This window comes from Saccostrea echinata, unplaced genomic scaffold (genome assembly GCF_033153115.1).
Source record: "Saccostrea echinata isolate AGI-Se365-2 ecotype Australia unplaced genomic scaffold, CSIRO_AGI_Sech_v1 ptg000008l, whole genome shotgun sequence".
NCBI classification, from domain to species: domain Eukaryota; kingdom Metazoa; phylum Mollusca; class Bivalvia; order Ostreida; family Ostreidae; genus Saccostrea; species Saccostrea echinata.
Genome location: NW_026889757.1, coordinates 7,731,885 through 7,756,348, shown reverse-complemented (window position 1 = coordinate 7,756,348; position 24,464 = coordinate 7,731,885). Strand labels below are relative to the sequence as shown.

Below are 24,464 nucleotides of genomic sequence, written 5' to 3'. Positions count from 1 at the left end.
GGCACTTGGCAAAGGAACACTCACTATTTACGCCTCAGATATGACGCGGCGCGGCGAACAAGAATCGAATCCGGGCCTCCAGATCACGAAGCGAACGATAAAATAAAAGGTGGTTTATCGTTTCCTATTCATTGAATTTCTTAATAATAACTCTTTAAAAAAATCATGGTCCTGAAAATGTTGTAATGCACTGATATTTAATGAAACACTGCTCTATGTTCCACAAACCAGAATCCGTGGTGGAATATTCGACTTTTCAAAAGGGATATTATTAAGTCATATGTAAAATCCTGAGCGACACACTTGATATTCATGCTGTTAAAAATTGAATTTTTTTTCATAAAGTATATTGCAAATTATTTGAAATTGTATCTCAATTGAATGTCAACATTTTGGTGTGATATTACATTTTAATCTCGTGTCTGCTTGTGATACCATAGGGGCAAAACGCGTAAAAGTTGTGCACGTACTGCTGAATCCAGACAAACGCAGACATTTCTTCGGCTTTTATCAGGAAAATCTATTTCAGTAGAGGTAAGTACAAATACAGATGAATTTTGAAATATTTTTGCAAACGACCGAGCAAAAACCTTTTTCTTTGAAATGCTTAAAGCTTTTATATGGCGTATCTTGAGTTAAAAAAAATTATATGACATTGAGTGTAGATATACATGTTATGTGTTATGAACGTTAAAATTAAAATTTTCACTGATTTTGAACTCGGATAACCGCATATCTCTAGGGTTAAATTGACTTTATACTTTGCTTTAATTTTGTTGAATATTAGTAAGGTCCGCCACGGGCATGACTGCGGGAAAATTACAGTATTAAAGCCATGATGGAAAAGGGGGTATAAATGTACATGGTATTGTTAATAGAACATATTTTCCTTTTACTTCTCCCATATCTGCCTGTCTCTTTCTCGTTTTCCCTCTGAATATGTTAAACTGCTTGTGTTCGCTGGTCTACCCCTCGTTCTCATTGTTCCTCATTATTGTTGATTGTCTAAATATAGTATCACTCGATCACATTAAGGCGGAGTTATTTAAATCTCTTTTTTTTTTGTGGATTCGGTAAATAAATCGGTAATTGTTTTAGATTTTTGATATCTTTGAAACGCAATTGATTTAAATTGTGCAATTTACAGAAAATTTCCAATATCTTTATATAAAGTATTGAAACAAAAAGAAAGATCTTTTTAATTTTGGTTATCAACTTATCAAAAATACGCCATATATAGCTTTAAGCATATATGTAATAAAAAGCTATAGATCACTTGTAGAGTTTGTTATTTACTTCAGGCTCTTTGATACGAAGAGGTAAGTCATTTCTTGACAAAAAATCTTCCTAAGCTATTAAATGACTTTTACTGTTTGATATAAGTAGGGAAAACACAAAACAAAACATTTCTTGCTATATTTACTAGTATTAAAAAAATCATATACATGTACCTATTAAATGGTCATAAGGTAAGCATTGAAAGCAACAGCCTGCTTTTTTCAGATGATGAAGAAACCATCTCTAATTTTCCTTGTGCTACTTCTTTACCCTGCGGAGGGACAGAATGAGACTGGAAGCTGTAAGGACATATTACAGGGATATTTATCAGGACAGTTGTCGTCTGTTTTAGGGGCGTTTCAGGTAGAAGCTTTAAGGCGGGAATTCAAAAGCTTTAGTGAAACCATGGAGCAATCTGTGAAAAAGTTAAGGAAAGAGGTTGAAGCTGGTGTTGTTTTTGAAGGTATCAATGGAGAGTCATTGCTTTTAATATTTTACACTATATGTTTAACATTTTTACTTTAACTCATATTCATAGAAATCGAATCGTAATTACAATTTCCGTATGGTAGGTACGGGTAACGTGAGCGTTGTTTACACAAGATGGGGAAAGAAGACTTGCCCTTTCAATGCAGAAATAGTTTATTCGGGTAAAAGTGTATGATTTCTTATCAAGAATATTTTTTTAAAAGTGGACCTCTTTTGAATTTTGATTAAAAGAAACAATCCAAAAATATATATATTAAATAAATAAAAATGAAAGTACATACTAACTGCGTATGCACTGCATATGAACTTTCTGACAAGCTAATGACTTAATATTGAAAATTTTCATGGTTACAGTATATGTATGTATGTATATATATATATATATATATATATATATATATATATATATATATATATATATATATATATATATATATATATATATATGTACAATGCACGTGTATTTTTAGGTCTAGCAGGAGGATCGTTTTATGATCAGAAAGGAGCAGCTGTAAATCCTCTGTGTTTACCGAGGGATCCAGAGTGGGGGATCTACAGGGATGGAACTGATGGAGATAAGGCTTATGTGTTTGGAGCAGAATACCAAACAAAGTCATTCAGCCAAACGTCTTCACTTCATCACCATGATGTTCCTTGTGCTGTTTGCCTGGTACAGAATAGATCTGTTGTGAGAGTTTTTCCAGGCAAGAATGCTATCATAACTACTTTACTGAGAGTTTAAGTGTATTTCGATGGCATAATGCAATGCATTTAAAAACAATAAGCAAATCAAGATCATATATTTATAGGTTTCATTCATGAGAATTCCAATTTATAATTAAAAAATGTAAAGTAAGGCATCTTATGATTTTACCATTGAGTTATACTTACGAGGTGACACATACAAACACATCCCCCTCACATAACCACACCCACACACCCTCAACCCACCCCTCCTCCCCCTCCACACTCACAGTGATTGGATAAATTATAGATAAAAAGAGAAAAAACATGAAATGTTACTATGGTGAAACTATGCTATATATTCTGAATTATTAGCACCATACCTTCATCTTGGAAACTTACAGGGTGTTCCATTACGATTACCCATAAGGTCTTTAATTTTACATTTTGAAATATATCAGGAATTTTTGAAACATTAAGAGTCATGAAAACACAAATTTAGATTGTTTGATTGATTGTATATCGTTTTACGTCCAATTCGGGAATTTTTCACTCGTATAGAGACGTCACCATATACCGGTGAAGGGCTTCAAATTTAGACCTTTACTCGGCACTTAGGGCCATTGAGCAGTGAGGGTTCTTTATCGTGCCAACGTCTACCGTGACACAGGGCCTCGGTTTTTAATGTCTCAAAGTGCCGAGCACTTGGCGAAGGAACAGTTGCTACCCATTTTTTATCGACTTAGGTCAGTCGCGGCCGCGATTCGAACACACGACCTTCCCATCACGGAGCGAGCGCTCTACCGACTGAGCTACTCTGATGGTCACAAATTTAGATGTTTCTGTCCTCAGAGTTTATTAACCAAAAAGTAGGTCACTGTGACAAAGACCAAATGTTGAAGTGATGCACCTGTACGTTGAATGTCATTCACCTATTAACTTTTATAAGATGATGCAAAAAGTTTCTAAATCAGAGGGAAAAAATCATTAAAGCATTTAGTGTCTTGTAAATACAAATTTGAAAACACAACAAGAAATGAAACAATATGTGCAGCAGTGATATGCATTTTAGAAGTGTTGAACTCTTGGCATCACAAAAAAAGTATATTTTGGAAGCCCATTTAGAACTATCAAAAAAATAAATTTGAATTCAATATAACAAATTTTCGAATTTATAAAAACGAATTTAATTCGTTGTAACAATTTTTTGAAATCGTTATAACGAATTAAATTAATTTTTTTTATAACAAATTTGTTGAGTTTGTTTTAACGAATTCAAAAATGTGTTGTAACAGATTAAACTCGCTTAAACAAATTCTTCTAATTTTTTTTTAACGAATTAAATTCCTTTAATTGAATTTAACATTTAGTAAAAAAAAAAAAAAAAAGAAAATTATCAATCCGATATAACAAATTGCCGATTTCGTTCAAAATAAATTTAATTCGTTATAACAATTTGAGAATTCGTTGAAACGAATCAAATTCGTTGTAACAAAATTAAGAATTTGTTTAAATGAATTTACTTCGTTATAACAACTTAAAAGTTTCGATTTAACGAATTTAATCTAGTTAAAAAAAAAGTTCAGAATTCTTTATAATGAATGCAACAAATTTGTTATAAAAGATTAAATTAGTTATAAAAAAGTTAAAAAAAAAATGATAGGTCCAAAATGGGCTTCCGTAATTTAACCAATAGCTTTTCGAAATTTAATTTCAATTATTGCAAATACCAGGAAGAAATATTACATGTAAATTTTCTTAATTTTATTAAATTGATGTATATGGAGATAACGAACAGTATTCAAGCTCAAAAGTCTATTAAACATTACAAAATAGGTGCAGAGCAAACAAGGACCTCCAAAACATCAGAGGTGGGATCAGGTGCAATGGAGGAGTGAGCATCCCCTGCCGACCGGTCACACCCGCCGTGTGCTCCTTGTCATGATCGGAAAATAACGGGAAAATCCGTCGACAATTCAGTTTGTAAATAATGGCCTAACAATAAGTTTGAAAAAGGTCAGTCAGCATTTGACTCAATGATAAATTGTATTTGCTGACAAGGTCATTGTATCGACCATAGAACTTACGAAATAATGACTTTAAACGAGACTGCTGATATTCTTGTTTCATCAACTTGTTTGTCAATAATTTACCTCGTTTTAGAAATTGTGCATATGTAGAGCATGCTCTTGCGTATCGAATCAACTGAGAGATATAAACCCCGTAGGGTGATGAAGGTATATTGCTGCATAAGTAAGGGAAGTTGTTTTATATATATATATATATATATATATATATATATATATATATATATATATATATATATATATATATATATATATATATATATATAACATAACTAAAAAGTTTTATATATGTTTATAAGTTGTTTTTCTATACCAGTTTATAGTGGGGAGAAATATTGTGAAACTCCTTAGTGCATCCATTGTTTTAGCAAGAAGAACATGCTACAAAGGTTGGAGTTTGGAGTACGAGGGTTACCTTATGGCTGGATATTATAATCAAGCAGCTGCAACAACATATAAGTGTGTAGACAAAAACCCAGATACCTTACACGGCGGTCAAGTTATGAAAGATGGCTACCTTTTTTATCATGTAGAGGCTCGATGTGGCTCATTGAAATGTCCACCATACGTTGAGGGAAGAGAACTTGTGTGTGCTGTCTGTTCGAAATAATGACAATAAAATATTTCTATTATTAAGGTCTTCCGTTTCAGACGGAAGACCTTATAGTGATTGTACGGTTTATTATTATTATTATTTTTTTTCCCCTTTTCGTGTCCCCCTCGATTTCTCAGAGATGACTGGACGGATTTTCTTGAAATTTTCAGGGATAATAGAGAATGAAAATACGCCCAGGCGTTTTTTTCATTTTTTCAAAATTCACTTCCGGTCGTCAGATATGTCCGATTTCCGTCTTTTTCAAAAATATTTTGTCCCAGTCATATCTCAGAAACGGTAAGAGATTAAGACACCAAACTTATATAAGTAATAGATCTTGAGGAGTAGGCAAAACCATTTGGGTTAAGAGCGTCAGCCGTCACTTCCGGTCGTCACAGGAAGTGATAATAGAAATCGAAAATTTCAACTTTTCTTTTTTGAATCTTTTTATGCATCACATCATTGCATTTTATTTGTAGTTTCGAAATATGTCAGTCCCACCGGAAACAAAAACGACAACTTCCGGTTATAAGAGAAAAACTACATAATTTGGGTATTTTTCTTTCCCATAAATATTTTTTTATAGATGACGTATTTGAACTGATTTTTATGTTATTAAGACTGCAAATGTCTAGAGTAACCTCAAAAATCTTTATAAAATTCACTTCCGGTCGCGCGTTCAGGTGTCCGTAAAATGAGAAATTGTCGGAGTGAGATCTCAGAAACGGTAAGAGATTTTGACACCAAACTTTTCACAGGAAGTGATCAAAGAAATCGAAAATTTCAACTATTCTCTTTTGGAATAAGACTTGCATCATATAATTGTATCTTTGTCACAGTTTTGATATGTGTTGGCCCCACCCGAAACAAAAAACAACAACTTCCGGTTATAAAAGAAAAACTACATCATAGGGTTTTTGGATTTTCCCATACATATCGCTTATAGATAGAGTTCTTTAAATGATTTTTATATATGTTATTGAGACTGCAGATGTCTAAATTGACGTCAAACATCTTAGTATAATTCACTTCCGGTTGCGTATTTTCCTGCCCTCAAATTGAGATTTTATTCACCTAATTGCTCAGCACCAGTAAACGACTGAAGTCTAAAACTTTCAGGACTGATAGTCAGTCACCAGTTTTTCTACATCATGTGAAAATCGTACGTTGCCGTCAGTTTCCGTCGTGACCGGAAGCGGTGCAAAAAAAGTGAATTTTCCAAGTTTTGTTTTCTTTTTACAGAAATGTTTGGCTAATGCAGATGTTAGATAGACTAAAACCATGCAAATCATTTTCACTGGAAGTGCCGGCCTAAAACCCGGACGTTGTTTCAAACATGAGTAGTTTTTCATGGAAACTTTTAGGGATGATCAGTTGTGAATAATTTAGGTGTAGAATGAACATTTTATTTGTTTGGAGTAATTTCAGTCTTGATGAAGTAAAAAAAAACATAGAAAGTAAATTTATTTCCGGGATTTTCTCATGACCTTGACCTTTGATCTTAACCTTTGACTTTGACCTTGAACTTTGATGACCTTGACCTTTGACCAAAAGGTCAGAATCAATAATTAATTTACTGCTCTTTCTCCCCTCCCCTTCCCCAAAAAAATCAAAAAAAAAAAAAAAAAAAAAAAAAAAATCAGATTAATATCAGCCTAGAATATTTCTCTAGAAATCATACAACACCTCGGATCGACATAAAATTTCGGGGTTTTGCAGAAGATACCTAAAAGAAAGTTTCCTGAAAATTTGACGGTGAATCTCTGAAGTATATAGAAATTATGAATGTTAACGGCAAACACTACATCTTTTTTCGTATCTGAAATTTAGGTGCCGATGAACATAAAAATTAATTAAAGCTTTTCTCGGTTATTTCTTCAACTGTTATGAATAGCACTCGATTCTTTTGATATGATATGATATTTTAACACCAAGTATTCTTGCTTTCTCTAGTATGTGGAATTTATTTCAATTTTATTTAGAATTAATATTAATCGAATGAATGTCGAAAACAGCGATTTTTTCCTAGCAAGTAAATTTTCACGCTCTCATTGACACATTTTTCTTTCTAAAATGCATATCTGAAATTTTGCTTCATGCTACTTACATTTAATTCAGTCCACACAGAGATGCTTATTTTAATCTATTATTTCAGGATATTCAGTCACATCCGAACCCGATCCGACATTTTCATATATTTGTAAACAAAGTCTCGACACTGCAGTTCTAATGCATCATAGGCTCTGAATGATTAATTCAATGCATTCCAAATATAGACAAACTCAAATAATTTTTTAAACCGACAATCTGCATTTGCATTATACACCAATCGTGTTTCTCAATCTATTCAAAACTGATTACTAGATTGTGCAACAAACAAAAGGACACGTGCTTTTATTCCTATTTATTCTTAAACAATTAATTTACTACCTCCATCTTCATCGGAATACGTGGTCTAGTGGTTAGCGCACAGGTCTTATAACCCGAAGGTTTTGAGTTCGATCCATGTTGGGAGAACTTTTTTTTTTTTTTTTTTTGCATTTTCTGCTTTTTTTTTCAGAATAGTTGACAAAAGAATCAAGAAAACGGAAGACCTGTTATTGCCTAGGCAATAAGTATCTAGTTATTTCATTATTATTGATATGAAAAGAATACATCCTTTGAACTTATTGAAATCCATTTACAATATACATTTTGTGATTTTATTTAAGTGTATTGATGTGTTCTATAGTACAAAATCATTCTTCGTTGATAATTTGAATTTGCTACTCAATTATTTTTAATCTGATTATTACATTCCCAAAGCAGAATGGTGCTAACAACTTTAGAATTCGTTAGAAGGAATTAAATCTGTTATAACAATTTTCTTGAATTCGTTATAACGAATTAAAAATATTTGTTATAATAACAGATTTAATTCCTTATAACAAATTAAAAAAAAAATGTTATAACGAATTAAATTCGTTACAACAAATTCGACAATTCGTTATATCAAATTCAAAAATATTTTTTATAGGTTGTAAATGGGCTACCATAGAACACAAACACAAAGAACAAAATTGAAATTTTTCCTCCGAAAACCATGAGCACGATTTTCATGTTTTCTACGAAATGGTTACATTATATTTATTTATCAGTTTATTTACTTATTTATTTATTAAATGACTTACTTTTGACTTAAGTAACATGTTTATACATTAAATACATCATAAGCAATTTATGAATAGTTAAATATGAATTTTCTTTGGTGGCGCGCTAGCAATTTTGTCTAGTTATATGGAAAAAAAATGTAAGGAAAGAAAAAGGTAATTAAATAGGATTATGCAAAATTTGTACACGTTAGGCTTTTTAAAACTTACATCATGAATATTTGTTAGATGCTGAGTAAAAAATGACTTGGTAAATCCTTAATGATTAAGAAATTGATTTATTTAAAATGTGTTACAAAGAACTTGAAAATAGATATATCTAAATAAATCGACATTTGCGACATTTCAGTGTTAAATTACAATTTAATTACAGCTGACTGTTATCCAATATTAATATTACCAGTTGCGCATTGTTCCTGCACAAGTATATACTTTTCTAGTTTTTATTTTCGGGAAACCATTATAGTAGAGGTAGGTGAACATACACAAGAGTTATAAAATATGTTTTAAAAAATCTTTATCCATTACAGAAATCCAAAATGATATTCTCAACTATTTCCATTCTTTTGTTGTTTAAAAGATCTACAATGAGAGACAACCTAAGATTGATCAAAGAATAAAATGGGTCGCAAAAAACTAAGCATTTTAGGTATATTTTCAAGATAGAGTGCAAAGAAAACACACTTGAAAAATTATTATTGAATATTTCCATTTTAAAATCGAAAAAATAGTTTAACAGTTGTTGTTTTATTTAAATGTCAAAAACCTATGTATTTAAATCAGCACAAAGAAATTGAAGATAAAAAGAAATGGCACCACTTTGATTTTCTTTGCATTTGTTAATGAAAATAAATGAATTCATCGATATGTAAATCAGATATAAAGGATTATCATTTAAAAGAAAAATGTAATATATTCCCCAAAAGTATAATTACGAATGTTTTGAACAATGATCTCCTGATGACAAAAGAGACGTAAACTTTTCACAGACTAATTAATACATGTACAGTACCTGGCCATAAGTGAGTCATAATTTTATTTTTGCACTATATATTTCATTGAAAAATGACTTTTTTTCCTAAAATATTATTGCAATGTTATTTGTTGATTTTTTTTTATGAGTAAAACACCTTAAAATGTAGAATTCTTTGCAGATTCTTGATATAATTTCAAAATAATTTTACCTGTAGGCACTGTGGTGATATCACACGTCAAATGCGAATTTAAAAATTTACGTCTCTTATTTTTAAAGAAATCATAGTAATTTGAGTTAGAAATTTTCGTCTTGACGATTTAATAAATTATTCTCAATGATTAGTGTATCGTTTTGTTAAGCATTATTATACAAGAAAATTTGAACAATTCTGCATGAATTAGTGAAAAAATCATGGGCTAAAATTGACCTCAAAATAAGTTTTCACAAAACTTGGTTTTTCAATGAAATACATAGTGAAAAAATGCAATTATGAATCACTTATGGCCATATACTGTACCTCAAATCTTTGTCACATACTGATGTCCATATGCTGCACGGCGCAATGATGGATATCACAATAAATGCAAAATGTAGAAATAATATCGTTGTTTCATTTGCAGCTGTAGCATAATAAAAACAAAATTGAACAGCCGTACAATTTTTATCAATTTTTATTTATCATTTTAGCACTGTTATTAATATCTGGAAACTCATAACGATTTCCATTCATATCATATGCAAACTCCTATGTTGGGGAGTCCTTTGTAATCACTTTTTATAAAATCGTGATTTATTGTGAAATATCTGAAAAAAAAGACAGAACAAAAACAATTAATACTTAGTATAAAGCATTTGCTAAAAAATATTTTATTCATTACGTTTTAAATATGCAATCTTAAAAATAACGATTCGTTTCCCAATGAGCACTTGTGCGTAACCACACATAGATCGATACTTCTGTGGCAGATAAAAAAAAATGAAAACAAAACCAATCGATAACTATCAGATTGATTTAAAAACATATTATGTACTCAATAAATGACCCTGACAAGTTAATCAGAAAACAGGAGTTTTGACTTTAAGTTTGTATGGATTTTCAGATGACGAAGAAAACATCTGTAATTTTCTTTGTGCCACTTCTTCATGTTCTTCACATTACTCTGGGAGAGGAGAACGGAAGCTGTAAGGATATGCTACAGGGATATTTGACAGGACAATTGTCGTCTGCATTAGGGGCATATCAGGTGGAGGCTTTAAAGCGGCAATTCAAAAGCTTTACCGAAACCATGGAACAATCTATGAAGGATTTCAAGAAAGAGGTTGAAGCTGGAGTTAACAATGGAGGTAGAAATCGAAAAATCTTACTGCTGGGCAATGTACATAAGAATTATAGACATAAACAAAAACAAGTTGATAACTTATTTTCGAAGGAAGATAGAATTGAAATGAATATTTTCCATCTTGTAGAAAGAGATAATAGGAGTACAGTTTACACAAGATGGGGGAAGAAAACGTGCCCTTCCAATGCAGAAATAGTTTATTCGGGTAAATCCTAAGAAGAATTATTATAATTATAAGTTTTAGTTTTCTGTAGAAAACGTAAGTTTACAGTGCAATTAAAAAAAAGTCAAGCAAATCGAAGTATTAAATTTTATAAAGCAATTCAATGTATGAATACTTATAAAGTACCGGTAAAAAAGCATTAAATTTACTGTCGTAATCAGTTTCATAGTGTGCACTGTGTTTAACGTATTTTTAGGTCACCTGAGTCACTCAGATGACATTGCTATCCGTTTTTGTCCGTCGTGCGTCGTCCGTCGTGCGTTAGCTTTTGAACATTTTCAGCTTCTTCTATAGAACCGCTAAACCAATTTCAACTAATTTTGGCATATAGCATCTTTGGGTGAAGGGGAACAAAATTGTGAATTTCATGGTCCCTGTCCCCCCAGGGGTGGGGCTAAAATCACCAAAATTGATGCAATCTTTAAAAATCAGGGCCGGGGTGGGGGTGGTTTGTATATTGATAATAAAGTGAACATGTGTTAATTGTTTGAAAATCTTCAACTATGTGCATAGTAATGATGATGAGGGTACCTCTACCAAATTTGTAAATTCTATGACCCTGGGACATGGGTTTTAGTGTTAGGGTAGGGCTGTGTTGAATCTGTAGTGAAAATGCATAATTTCTTTGAAAATCTTCTCCGCTCCTTGGCATATCGAAGGCAAACAGAATAAAAGTTTTAATAAGCAAGGATATTTTTATCAGATTTTTTAACATCAGGACCATTTGGTCAAGTGTTTTAATCCTGATCAGGGCTCTATTAATTTGTATTCAACTGAGAGAAGTTATTCCCCTTTGCCTATCACTTTTGATAATTAATCACTGTGAATAATGTATTTGAAAGTTAAGAGAATTATGCAAAAAATTTATTGTATAATACAAAATGTACTTTCATAGTTTTAATGATCAGGTAGACTTTTAAATAATAAATAAATAAAAAATGAGACAAAAATAAGTTATAAATAAGTCTTCAAAGACCAAGAGAGGCCAATATGAGAGGTCACAATATAGGGTTAAAAGTAGAACAGATGAACTAAAAGTTTGTTAATAGTATGTATGGTAATAGTGCTAAATGGGAGATCGATTAGAATTTAATGTATGAGTTGTTATTGAATGTTAGACTAATTATTTCATTGATCCTGATCGTCCTATTTCTCTTGCTTTTGGGTAACAAAGCTTCATCTATTAGTTTATTTCATACTCTATGGATCCTCTAAATTATTGTTGTATTATACTCAGGTGACCGTAAAGGCCCTTGGATATATATAATATAATAGCAATAGTGAAACAAAGTATCAAATTACCTAAATTAAATTTTGGTTTACAATTGTAAACAATACTTCCCAATAGTAAACAAAACTTGACTGTCGTATATCTAGTTAGAGGTATACCTGGTATATGTTTTTACTTTTTGAAACATTTTTCATGGGAATTCTTAATATTTTGTATTAAAAACATTAAAGATAACCTACAATGAATGTACATTGATTGCATGTTAATATTCTTTGTAAGCTGATGAGTTATCACTGATTTTTTTTTAAAATTACTATGGAAATTAATAAACTAAATAAATTGATATTTTTAGGATTAACAGGGGGATCACATCAAGATCACAGAGGAGCAGCTGTAGATCCATTGTGTTTACCGAGGGATCCAGAGTGGGGGATCTACAGGGATGGAACTGATGGATATAAGGCTTATGTGTTTGGAGCAGAATACCAAACAGAGTCATTTAGCCAAACGTCTTCACTTCATGACCATGATATCCCTTGTGCTGTTTGCCTGGTACGGAATAGATCTGTATCGAGAGTATTTCCAGGTAATAATTCAACTACTGATCAATCGAGGATAAAATTTCTTGTGTTTGCAGTCATAAAGCAAGTAATGAAAGTTGAATCACAGGTGCTTGAGGTCAGCCCCCCCCCCCCCCCCCCCCCCGTTATAGACCTTCGGGCATATTCGACTTTTTTCTCATAAATTATATATGGTTGACACATTTGTGATATAATCTATATCATCAATTCGGCAAATTGGCTTAAACAAATTTTATAAAAATTAATACCCCACTCTATATATAGAGAGAGTGGGGTAGGTTTTATAAAATGTTTGTTTTAGGCAATTTTTCGAATTGTAGATATAGATTATATCACAAATATATCATTGAAAGATAATTTATGAGAAAAAAATCGAAAAAGCCCAGGGTCTATATCGGGGGGGGGGGGGGGGGGGTCCTGTCCTCTAGCACCTGTGGGTTGAATAACAGAGAGCTGCAATTTGAATTTGAATTATCAAACAAAGGTCATTGCTTTTATGCTAAATTTGACTACGGAGTATACCGTATACCTACATGATCAATGCATAGGGCTCACTGCGGGTGTGACGGGTCATCTGGGGATGGTTAATGGGAACCTGAACCCGCTTCTGGTTTTTCCACGTGTCCTTGGTTTGTCTTGTTTGTGATTTGCTTTTTTTACTGGATTTATGAGATTGATCATTGTTTGGTGTCTTCATCTTTTACATTATCAAAGATAACAAAGTTCCCTCGTCGAATTTTATCTGTTAAGGCAAGTCTCTTAGCAAAAAAAAAAAAAAAATATATATATATATATATATATATATATATATATATATATATATATATATATATATATATATATATATATTCTTGTAGTGTGCAACTCTTGATGTGTGAATTCAAAAATAATGACCACCAGATTGACATTTTTTTGAAATAAATCAACTACCCATAATTTTTTTTATTTTTACGTATATTATCATATTATACATGCATTCTAGTTAAAATTCCTGAAGTTGTAATAGACATTTGGATAAAAAAGTTTTAGAATTTTTTATCAGTAAAACTTTATTTGAAAAAACAAAATATCACTACATCCTAAAAGACTTTCTAAAATACATTATGAAAAGAAATTATAGTTTTTTATGCTTCAAAATGGTATCAGGGATAAAAATGATTAGTTCTAAACCTTGATTGAGTTTCTTCTCTTGTTGCACTCCTGACATTATTGCAATTGGGTATGCACAGATACTTGACTCTCATTAATGCTGCATGTGATTTATATAACATTTTTAATTTTGAAATTGTATATCAGTTATTGCTTTACACTTTGAAAGTTCTTTTTTGTCTTACAGATTTTTAAAATTTTGGCAACACTACATTTTTTTTTTCTGTTGCACTCTCGACAGTTTTTTTTTCAACATCAGCCATGACCACAACTTGGTCAAACAAAAGTTGCTACAGTCTACATTTCAAGCTCAATACTTTGAATATTATCAGGAAAGTCTTTATTTCCAACATAAACCATTATTATTTATTTTACAGATCTTCAAAAAATATTGAATTTTCAATATTGTCTCGCTTATATCTCGCGAAAATAAGGTGTCGCGAAAAGTTCTTTATTCGGTAATGCGGTCATTCTACAAAAACATGACCAATTAAGATTTTTTTATGTCGCTTACAAATTTACCGTTGTAATATCTTAGCTATAAATTTTAAGGTCGATTTCAACTCTTAGACTTAACATACACACATGGTTTTGTAAATATTCACCGATATATATGCAGTTAAAGTTTTGTTATGAACATAATGTAATGTTGAAAAACGTATTCCACTGCAAATCTTAATGTCGCTTCATTTATATACAAATTTCAAGATGAAATTTTCAGTAGTAAAATCGTTCCAAATAGATTGCAATGAATGTTAAAAAATATCTTTTATCCTATATAAAAAGAAAACAAACCACTTCTCGCAAAGAAATGCAGAGATCTCCTTTCATGCAAATTAATATGCATGTCGCTTAAAATCGATTAACTTCCGTATAATGATTTTGTTTTAGATTTCACGCATAGAATACAGATTTCAAAAAGAACTGAAACTTATCTGAAAGTGACCACGGAACCTTATATCATCGATTCTAGTTACGAGTTACGAGACGATTACATTTTCGACATAACAAAATGAATTTGACAGAAACAGTTGTCTCTCTTAAAAATTTAACTTCCGTAACGGTAATACAGGAAATTTTTTGTATGTAGGTATGAAAAATTTTATTATTTTGGGAGCGAAATGCTTCATACTCTTACTTAATATCCTAAAACCAAACTTTGATTTTAACTATTGAAGAGAAATTTCACTTTTATTGCTGGGAATTAACTTCCGTAACGATATTTTTCCCGAAAAATTAATTTAAATTCGGATTTTGGCAAGACTTCATGAATCATACTTTAGCGTTCTTTACTGAACATCAGAAACGAAAAATTGGGAAAAATTCAGCTTTATTTAAAAAAATAATAAGACTTGATCAAGCATTAACTTCCGTAACATTACCTTAAAATCAATGGTATCTTGAAATTGTTGTAAAAAGTTAATGATACCAGATTTGTGGACAATTCTTTGTTTTCAAGTTCACTGATATGTCCTTTAGAGAATTATGAGGTTCATTTTGCTATTTGAAACAATTATTTTTTTCATGTTTTTTACTCTGAATTGGTCCATTTAACGTAGAATGATTGAATGACCAATATCCCCCCCCCCCCATTATAATTTGACGGAGTAATCTATAATTAAGTTCTAAACAGGGAGACATCTAAAGACTTCAAAGCATTAAATATTTTCATCAGCCATGGAGCCATATTTAGATATGACGCCAGAAAAGTGACGTAAATTCACAATATCCATGATTTATAGAGAAAATATGTATATTTCGTCGATATTTTGAGTAAAAGTCATCGAGCGCAGGTCTGCTCCAACTCAATGTGTTGATATAATGTGTAGAATGAAAATATCAATGAAATATGTGAATATTGTTATGGGACAGGTTTACGCTCTATATATATTACATATAATTGAATAATTTTTGTCAATTTTGTCCTCTTCCTTATACGAGTAAATAACGTAAAATCCAAATAGTTTGTGACCTCAACGAAACAAAAAAATTGCCAATAACCTACTTCGAAACTAAAATATTTGTTGTAGATTTAGATTTTTCACACAATATAAACAATTCAGTGCATTTCAAAAAATTTCAAAATTTGACTTTTATGGCGTAAAAATAAGCTTAAACGGCGTATAGCTTTTTTGTGATCAACAGTATAGGGTTTAAAGTTTTTTATGAAAGGGATCAGCTCAAAAATCTTAAAACTTTTCCTTACATAGTAAAATGTAGGTCTGATCCAACATCCGAAGCAAGTCTTATTGTGCATCCCTAGATGCATGTCTGATGCAGGTTTGATCACCATATGACTTAAAGTTATTTAAGAATAAACCTCCTCCAAAACCTTTATCCTGTTTATTCATCCTGTAAATGTAAGCCAGATTCAGATGTCGAAGCCAGTCTGGTAGTGTGCATCCCTAGGTGCGTCAACGATACAACTTCAGTCCATCACAGGTATTATGATCAACTGGAGATGGACTTGTTTTACAAACTTTAACCTGTTACGTAATCCGAAGCATCCCTAGATGCATCATCCCTGCAGTTTCGGTCATCATATGATTTACAATTACTCAAGAATAAGCCTGCTTAAATAAATGTAAGTCAGATTTAGCATCGGAAGCAATTTTGGTAGTGTGTATCTTTAGATGCATCGTGCAGGCAAGTGTAGCCCAAGTATTGCTTAGAGTTACATAGAAAAGAACCTGCTCTAAAACTTTAATAAACCTGTTGATTCATCTGAATAATTTAAATCAGATCAAGTATCCGAAACAATTTTTGTAGTTTGCATATCCCTAAAAGCATCATCAAGGTAAGTTTTGTCACCATAATTAAGGGTTAAAGTTACTTGAACAAACGCTTCAAAAACCTAAACCTGATCACTCATCTAGAAAATTTAGGCTAGATCCAGCATCAAAGGACAGTCTGGAAGTGTGCATCTCTAGAAGCTTCATCCTTGAAAGTTTGATCCAGGTAGAGCTTATAGTTACTTGGGAATAAACCTGCTCCTTTAACCTGTTTACTCATTTAAAAAATCAATGACAGATCCAGAATCTGAAACAAGTAGTTTGCATCCCTAGGTGCATCATACATGCAAGTTTGGTCACCATAAGGGTTATAGTGTCTTAGAAATGAGACCACCTCCTAAAACTTTAACTTGTTTCAAAAACTCTAATCTGCTCAAAAAACTTTAACCTGGTTTCTCATCCGAAAGAATATGTCAGATTCTGAAGCAAGTCAGGTAGTGTACATCACATGATGCATCATCCATGCAAGTTTGGTCCAGGTAAGTCTTATAGTTACTTGGTAATCAGACCTGCTCCAAAAACTTCAACCGAGACGCCGACGCCAAAGGCATAGCGTTAGCTAATCTTAATTTGAAGTGAGCTAAAGAGTTCCATGACGTTGCAAAGGAGAAGAAATTCATCTTCTAGATCAGTTTTCAGTACGCTTGAGATACGTTTGAATACCAATTTATGCCAGAGTTTGAGTAAAAACCCAATACCAGATGAAAGATATAATGTTAACAACAGACTGATCAAAGCTATTTACCTTGTTTTCTGTACTTATACAAAAAGTCTCAATAAGGTTAGGATCGTTTGTGGTTCCGGTTACTCGTCAAATTCTGAGCCTTTATTAAAAGCCTAAAGAATTAAATAATATTAATAGCTGGTGTCTTAAATATTTGAATCAACACCTGAAAATGTCAAACAATAGATACAAACAACATACAAAACTGCGTTTTGAATGTGGGGACCCTTTATTTTCATGAATATCAAAAGACATCAGTGACATGCACCCACAGATTTGTTCAGAGTCGAGTTCGAAGTATCATGTATATATTAGATGTACAAAGGTTGGGCGAAAATATCTTTGTTGAACAACCTTGTGCTCTATGTTTTCTAATTTATAGTATTGATTTTGAATCTTTTCGTTGACTTTATTTACATGCAATGAATCTCGTTATGACCTGTTTAGAATCATAAAAAACGTAATTAGATATGTGACATTTATTAGTGAAATTTTCATATAAAAAAGTTTTGGCATTGTCATTCAATACATACCGGTATTCATTGATTGTGTAGGTATATGAATACTACGTTGAAGTACAATTTATTGAGAGCGCTTAAAGAAAGGCTCTGGACTTTTTACTGGAAATGTAGTGTTACTGGAAGTCCATCAATATTATCTTAAGAAATCAATCAGTGCATAACATTTTTATAGCAAGAAGAACATGCTACAAAGGTTGGAGTTTAGAGTACGAGGGTTATCTTATGGCCGGATGGTTTAATCATGCAGCTGCAACAACATATAAATGTGTAGACAAAAATCCAGACACCTTACACGGTGGCCAATCTAACAAAGATGGCTACCTTTTTTATCATGTCGAGGCTCGATGTGGCTCCTTGAAATGTCCTCCGTACGTAGAAGGAAGAGAATTGATGTGTGCCGTCTGTTCTAAAGAATGACAATAATTTTTTTTTTTTTAATCAAGGTGTTTTAAATTGTTATTTGTATGAAAAGATCGATCTTTTAACAAATATTACAATCCATTCATATATTGTTAGATATATTGCAAATAAATCAATCGTTAATAGTTTTTGGAATTTGCTTATCAATGTTTTCATCTTAAAGTTCAAAGGGAGGTAAGGCGTGCAAGGCAAAGATGCAAAAAGCATGAACAAGAGGTAAGTAAAAGCGATATCTCTTTGAAACATCTTCTTTTGTCAGTGTGAATTTACACGAATAATACTAGTTTAGTTAGTGACCTTATCGAGAAAATACTGGATTAATCACACATACACACAAAGCAAGGTTAATTGACATTCTTAAGATACAATTTTTGCTTTTCATCACCCGTAACCATTAATCAACATGTATACATAATTACTCAAAATTGAGCATATACACACTGCAACATATAGATGTGATATGTGAAATGAATTAACGGTGTACGCTTACAAAATGATTATAAGCCCCATCCACTATCAGACTCCTGTCCGTACAAGACAAATTCGTTCTTCTTTTGAAAACATTTACGAAAAATGATGCAATTGCTTTTAGCAAATGAAAAGACTGTTCAAAATTCTCTCACTGAAGCCTTGTAACATCCGTACTATTGCGACAAATTTTCAGCCTTGGAGCATCAATATTAATGGGTTATATTCTCTTTAAAGAAGCCCACAGACATAGACTACATCCGCTTCTCTTCGCAAACCTCCATATTTTTTTTTATTCTGAAAACAGTGTACATGTAATTTTAGTTTTTGGCGACGATCTTCACTTCGACTGACTTTTCGACTCAAGTAACTGTCACGGTAGCTCAGTCGGTAGAGCGCTCGCTCCGTGATCGGAAGGTCGTTTTTTCGAATCACGTCCGCGACTGACCTAGGTCGATTAAAACAGGTAGCAACTGTTCTTTCGCTAAGCGCTCGACACTTTGAAGTGAAAGTTGCGGGTCTTTCGGATGAGACCTTAAAAATCGAGGCCCCGTGTCATAGTAGGCATTGGCACGATAAAGAACTGTCACTGCTCAATGGCCCTAAGTGACGAGTAAAATTCTAAATTCGAAGCCCTTCACCGGTATATGGTGATGTCTCTATTTGAGTAAAAATTCTCGAACTGGACGTAAAACAACACACAATCAATGAATCAATCGACTCAAGTATGCCTGAATTTCCGTACCAAACTTATTATTTCAACAACTGTAACATAAATGAATGCATCTGTCACAACAAAACAACCACATTAATTCAATTTCACAAGTTCTCAATCGTGGATTTAAACCATGTTTCTCAGACAAAGCTTATCGAAACTCGAAGTCAAAAAATTTGGAAAGGTTAATAAAATAATGCATTTTGTTTTTCAAAAAAAAAAAAGGTTTTCGAATTTTTATTAGACTTAAGTGACCTTTTGCTATCTGTTTTCGTCCGTAGTCGTTCGTCGTGCGTCGGTCTTAAACTTTTCAACATTTTCAGCTTCTTCTCTAGAACCACTGAACCAGTTTCAACCAATTTGTCAGACAAAGCTTATCGAAACTCGAAGTCGAAAAATTTGGAAAGGTTAATAAAATAATGCATTTTGTTTGTTTTTTGTTTTTTTTTTTTTTTAAAAAAGTTTTCAAATTTTTATTAGTTCACTTGAGTCACTTAAGTGACCTTTTGCTATCTGTTTTCGTCCGTAGTCGTTCGTCGTGCGTCGGTCTTAAACTTTTCAACATTTTCAGCTTCTTCTCTGGAACCACTGAACCAGTTTCAACCGATTTGGCATATAGCATCTATGGGTAAAGGGGAACAAAAAATGTGAAATTCATGGCCTCTTCCCCTCTAGGGCTGAGGAGTGGGGCTAAAACCATCAAAATTAATGCAATCTTTAAAAATCTTCTTCTTTACTTCTGAACACCAAGATGTCAAACTATTAGCATGATTGCAATAAGCATTAAGCCCTCTACCAAAGTGTTAAGCAAACAAACTAAATGCATAATTATGAGGAGCAAGGATGCCTTTTTCAAAATTATGAATTTCATGGCCCCTGTGTCAGGTGTTCTGGTGTAAGGGCGGGGCTCTGTTTATTATATATTTAAAATGTCTTAATTCTTTAAAAATGTCCCCCTCTGCTCCTGGGTATTAAGCAAACAAACGAAACGCAAAGTTATGATGAGCAAGGGTGCCTCTTCCAAAATTGTGAATTTTATGGCCACTGGATCAGGGGTTCTGGTGTTAGGGCGGGCTCAAGTGATTATTTTGTGAAAATGCATTAATTCTTTGAAAATCTTCTCTTCTGCTCCTGTGTCTTAAGCCGATGCAATGAGTATATAGTTATGATGAGCAAGGGTGCCTCTTCAAGAACTTTGAAAGACGTGGCCCCAGGGTCAGGGGTTCCATGGGGGCTTATTTATTTTATACTGTAAATGAATTGTAAATGCTTTGCAATTTTTCCCCTCTGCTCCTTGGTATTCAGTAAACAAACTAAATGCATAGTTATGTTGAGCAAGGAAGACTCTTCAAAAATTTTGAATTTCATTGTCCCGGGGTCAGGGGCTCTGGTTTTGGGGCAAGACTCTAATGATTATATAGCGAAAATGCATTAATGCTTTGAAAATCTTCTCTGTCCCTGAGTATAAAGCAAACAAGCTAAATGCAATTATATAATTTAGATCTAATTGTATAAATATAAATAAACGTGTCTCTTCTCTGCTCATGGGTACATGTATCTACAAGGCAAACGGAGTTCAAAATTGTAATAAATGAAGCAAATGAAAATTAATCCTCTTTGCTAAATTGTATCAATCAAGAAATACTTGTATATAATTTAATGAACAAGTTATTTGATTGAGTGAGAATACAAGAAAGAATGTTATATAGAAACGAAATAAAAATGAATGTTTGGTTTAAATGAGCAAAGCATTCTCAAAGTCGGATTCAAGAAAAACGTCGTATTACAAGACTATTTGCGAAACAAAGTTTAACCACAGAATCTCTAATTTTGAATCAAAATTGTACTTTTTTCTATGAAACTTTATTTCACGACTCTAAGTTATTTGTTTACGTTCAAACTATATTAACAATCATTATGGTTTGGTTCGTAAATCATCGACTGGTTCCTTAAGATTTTAATTGAAAATTTAACCGTTCACCAATATTTAGATTCATAAACTATATTTAATATTTGACAAGTGTGTATTATAGTTTATGACAATAAACTATGATTGGCATGTAATAAAATAGCCTATCGCTCTGATTAACAACATTTAATTTTGGTTAACAAATGCTAATTATAATTTCAAATTAAGATATACAGGCAGATAAACGTAAATTAGCATTCGCAAACTATAATTTACAACCGTTAAATATAGTTTTACAGATGAAAACTATGGTAAACAAATCCTTAACTACTGTTAACGCTTCGTAACTATAGTTAACGCTACATAAACTATAAGTTACAATTGACAAAACCTTGTTTATTAAATGTAAAAGTGTGTTTAGCTCATTTTTGTAAATATGGCGTGCCATACACATGCATCTGATTCGACGCTATTTGTGTCCCCATGTTTCGAAGATTTTTCTTACTTACAAAGAATCAATATTATGAAAGAGATAAATCTGACCGTTTTCTTCTGCATTCAATTGAAAATCGTTCACTAATGATTTCTTTTAGCTAACTGTATAATAAAATTATAAAGAAAAATAAGATTGTTTTTAACAGTGAATTAAAATACAAACCTCGATATTTCGAATTTGAAACGGAGACCGAGAAAAAAAATTCAAGATACCCGGTATTCAACATGTAGAAGTTAAAGCTATATATGGCGTATCTGAACTAAAAAATAAATATAAGAGATTGAGTGTAGTTGAACATGATATTTGTTGTTTACGTTCAAATTAAAATTTTCACCGATTTTGAACTTGAATAACCCCACGTTTCTATAGTTTTCTATAGCAACTGGTTAAATTGACTTTAAACTGTGTCTGATATTTAAATACGGAATCGGTAAATAAATCGGTTATTGTTTTGAATTTCTAAATCTATGAAACGCGATTGATTTAAATTGTGTAATTTACAGGAAAGTCATATCTTTATAAAAAGTAATAAAGCAAATAGAAAGATCTTTTTAATTTTAGTTAGTCTGAACTTAAAAAAAAAGCCATATATGACTTTAAGGTACATGGAGAAAGAGTATAGTTAGCAGTTCCAACTTACGACATATCCATGGTATTGGAGATATCGATGTTCTAAACTTCGAAGTTCAACTATATTCGTAGAGAGAAAACTATTTCTTTCACCAAAATATTTCAAACATTCCCATAAAAAAAAAGATTTCTCTAATATTCCAGCTGCTTCATTATGAGTGTTCATCCAGTATTTGCAAAAGTTTGTTTGTTTTTTTTTTCACAATGAAAATATTCTGCATATAGAAACGTGTTCGTAATCTATACTAAAGCAAACAGCATTAATTCGTCAGAAAATGCCGCATCGTTAATTGTTGGTCATGCTGATACTCGACAAAAATGATTTGACTGCAGTAAAAATAAACAGTGGTCATTACAATCCACAATTAAATACATGTCTAAATACTCCAGTAAAATAATTTTTACTCGATAAAAATCATCAACTTCTTTACTAAGGTAAATTTACTTTGCGGTCATCTAACTTCACAATGAAATATGAAGATAACGAACAGCTCAAAAGTACGGAAGCCCGTTAAGGACTAATCAAAAATATTTTTGAATTCGATATAACGAATTGTCGAAATTGTTATGACGAATTTAATTCGTTATAACAATTTCTTTGAATTCGTTATAACGAATTCAATCTGTTAAAACAAATTTGTTGAATTCGTAATAACGAATTCAAAAAATTGTTATAACGAATTATATTTGTTATAACGAATTCGACAAATCTTTATAACGAATTCATATATTTTTCTATAGGCCTTGATTGTTGAATTTATCATAACAAATTGAATTCGTTAAAACAAATTTTAGAATTTGTTTAAAGAAATTTAATTTGTCATAACAAATTTTATAATTCGTTTAAACGAATTTCATTCGTTATAACAAATTTTTGAATTCATAACTACGAATCCAATAAATTAGTTGTAACATATTAAATTAGTTATAACGAATTCAAAGAAATTGTTATAACGAATTAAACATCAAATTCGACAATTCATTATATCGAATTCAAAAATATTTTTTGATAGGTCCTAAATGGGATTCCGTACAAAAGTCTATTGGAACAATATAGATTGGGAACAGAGCAAACAAGGACCTCTAAAAACATCAGATGTGGGATCAGGTGCCATGGAGGAGTGAGCATCCCCTGTCGACCGTTCATACCTGCCGTGTGCTCCTTGTCACGTGATTGGAAACGGGAAAAATCTGTAAATTCAGTGTGAAAATAACGACATTTTGAATGAAAAAGTCAGTCAACATTCGACTAAACGATTAATTGTATTGCTGACAAGGTCACTGTATCAACCATAGAATTTGCTAAATTGACTTTAAACGAGACTGTTGATATCCTTGTATCCTCTTATTTGTCAATAAATCATCATCTTATTTGTCAAGAAATTGTTCTTGCGTATCGAATCAACTGGGAGACACAAACTCCATATGTAGGTGGTAATGGTACATGTATATTGTTACATAAATAATGGTAAGTGACGATAGAAAAGTTGAAATCACCTTTATCATTAAGTTTAGTTGTCTTGTTGTTAGGTTGCCATTAATGTCTTTCTCTAAATGTAAATCTTATACCGTACCAATTTTGATGCACCAGATATGCATTTCAAAAAATTATGTCTTTTCAGTCATGCTCATGCTGAAACTTTGGAAATCCGAAGTATTTAAATAAAAAGACTTTGAAGAGCTGAAAAAGGGGGTGCCAAAGACTGGAGCCAAAGATGTCGAAGGATCAGAGCTATGCATGAGGAAGATAATCCTTAATATTGAAATAAATTTCTAAATTTTACCACAGCCATTAAATACATATCCGTATTTTCAAGCTAGCACAAAAGTACTTACCTACTGGGTGTAGAGACCCTCGGGGACTAACAGTCGACCAGCAGAGGCCTAAACCCATACAGGGGTCATAATGTAAATCTTAAACGGTACCAATTTTGATGCAACAGATGCGCATTTCGACAAATTACCGGTACTGTATGTCTCTTCCATGATGTTCATGCCGAAACGTTG

General features: G+C 32.1%; 1 protein-coding gene across 1 annotated transcript; it reads left to right on the top strand.

Annotated features, from left to right (window-relative positions):
- Positions 1 to 10,364: 10,364 nt before the first annotated feature.
- Positions 10,365 to 18,374, top strand: LOC133181351 (short-chain collagen C4-like). Its single transcript, XM_061315870.1, has 4 exons — positions 10,365 to 10,602; positions 10,726 to 10,803; positions 12,405 to 12,638; positions 17,992 to 18,374. Exons 1-4 carry the CDS (start codon positions 10,449 to 10,451, stop codon positions 18,234 to 18,236), a joined length of 711 nt encoding a protein of 236 aa, XP_061171854.1. The 5' UTR covers positions 10,365 to 10,448; the 3' UTR covers positions 18,237 to 18,374.
- The last annotated feature ends 6,090 nt before the right edge of the window (positions 18,375 to 24,464 follow it).